General features: G+C 36.5%; 1 protein-coding gene across 1 annotated transcript in view; it reads right to left on the bottom strand.

Annotated features, from left to right (window-relative positions):
• Nucleotides 1–264, bottom strand: part of LOC107632453 (rac-like GTP-binding protein ARAC8) — a gene marked incomplete in the record, with an annotated part of 3,211 nt that extends 2,947 nt beyond the window's left edge. The window contains 1 exon segment of the mRNA XM_016336132.2: nucleotides 1–264. Within this exon segment, the coding sequence (XP_016191618.1) occupies nucleotides 1–2 (2 nt within the window).

Here is a 2,277-nt window from a genome sequence, read left to right as displayed (position 1 = left end):
ATTGAAAACCAAGAAGAAGAAGACGAAGCGCTCTCACAAAAAGGGTACGTTTTATTTTTGTTAAAATTTGACAAAGTTGAAAGCTTTTGATCAATGGAGAGAGAGAGAGAGAGAGAGATGGCGGCACTTCACATGATTCTCACATACTCCACACTATAGGAAGCACTTGCTTTTCCTTTTTCATCATCTATCTCTTTTGCCTTTTGTTACTTGTTTGCAATTTGCATATGAAAAAATAAGAAAACTAATATATAATAAATAAATTACATCCTATGTTATTCGTTTAACAAGTTAAAATATGAGGTCATGATAGCTTATATAAGTGTAAAATACTATTAGTTGCATTGTAGGGTTGTTTACCCACTTTAAATCATGTGTGTGTGTATATATATAATTTTTTTTTTATAATTAGTATGAAGTTGGTTGGGTGCATTTAAAACTAACACTGTATGGTGTCTCTTATGGCCATCTCATGTGTGTGGTGTAGCCATCATTTTCCATTGTCCATAGTGATTAATTAGTTAATTAATTAATTAATTATATATCATCGAGTTCTTGAATTGCTAATGGTTTAATTGGTTAAAAAAAGCAAAAATAATTAAGGAATTGTCGGCTATGAAAGCATAAAGATTCGTCTGGTGAGATGGTTAAAAGCGTTGTACTGACTTTAAAAAAGAGAGGAAGGAGGACTAAGCATTATTACAAGCAATCAAACATTAACATTTAACAGATTTGATTGGAATTTTAAGTAAACATTAAGCAATATGAATGATGAAATTGGAATGAAAGGGAGGATTGAAGACAAAAAGTGTCAAAACATTTGTGCAAATAAATAGTATCGTTACATCATAATGAGTTAATGACCACAAAGTATGGTTGAAGTTATAATTCACTCTGGTATATATGTGTTTATATGTTTCTTAATTAACCTCCATAATACTAATTTTATTTTTCTGTTCCACAGATCATTTTTTTTTGAAGAGAAAAAGCTCAACACACTAGGTGGAGCAACAAGTACCAAGAATCCAACAGAGAAAAACAAAAGTAAAGACATTGTTAGATCCGTTGTCATCTCCGGCATTGCCATCAACAACTAAACGGATCAACACCACACCATTCTTTGTAGCTCATAAATGACCTATTCTTGATGTCATCTACACCTGTCTCAGATCTTTGGAAAACTCTGTTATTTCGTTCTAGCCAAATATTCCAGATAACAGCAAGGAAGCCTATCAACCACTTCTTCTTCTCCGAATTGCGTCCAGGCACTTCAATCCAACTCTCAAACTGTTCTTTGATCGTCCTTGGGGTAGCCCACGCTCTATTTGCACGCGTCAACCAAGTACACCACACCTGCCAAGCAAAATCACAGCCAAGAAACAAATGGTGCACAAATTCTACTTCCTTTTTACACAAGACACATATGTTATCGCTATGCTGTATAATGCCTAGCCTACTCAACCTCTCCTTAGTATTGATTCTGCCTACTAGAACAAACCACGCAAAGAGTTCAACTCTTGGAGGTACCAGTCCTCTCCAGATGGCGCTCGTGAAACTGTAACTTGTAATGTCCTCCGACAGGGTCTCTCTCTGTAGCACCTGCACAAAGGAATTAGTAGAAAATATACCAGTTTTATCAAATTTCCATACAATTGCATCCTCTCTACTGGGCGACATTCTCACTAATCGTAGTCGATCATGAAGTTGATTAAGCAACTCGAATTCCCATTGGAATAACTCTCTCCGCCACTGAAAGTTCCACACCCACTCTATCCCATCCCAGAACCCACAATCCCCTACAACAGATCCTTGTTGGTTTGAGACCAAGAAAAGTCTCGGAAAACTCTCTTTCAATGTACCACCTTGTAGCCAGTCATCCTCCCAGAAGCGAATGCGTCTGCCATCTCCTACCTCCATAGCCAAGCCACTAATCATTATACCTCTTGTCTGTGGCTCTCTAATATTAAGCTGACAAATATCTTTCCACGGGCCACCCTTCAACGGTAATGGCTGTTTTGACAACATTACAGAAGGGTTCAAATGATTACAAGAACATACGACCTTCTTCCACAACGGACAATCTTCTTTTGAAAAACGCCACCACCACTTGAATAGGAGCGATGCGTTTCTGATCAATGCATCACCCACCCACCCCCACAGATCATAGAAGAGATTTTTTTCTCAAGCAAGTGTTTTTATAGAAAATAGATTAAGAGCTGAGAATACTTATAAAATATTATAAATAAATGTGTTTTAAAAAAAATTAAGAAATGAAAA

The sequence above is a fragment of the Arachis ipaensis genome, chromosome B01 (assembly GCF_000816755.2).
Source record: "Arachis ipaensis cultivar K30076 chromosome B01, Araip1.1, whole genome shotgun sequence".
Classification (NCBI taxonomy): Eukaryota; Viridiplantae; Streptophyta; class Magnoliopsida; order Fabales; family Fabaceae; genus Arachis; species Arachis ipaensis.
This window is presented reverse-complemented; position numbering and strand designations above follow the sequence as displayed.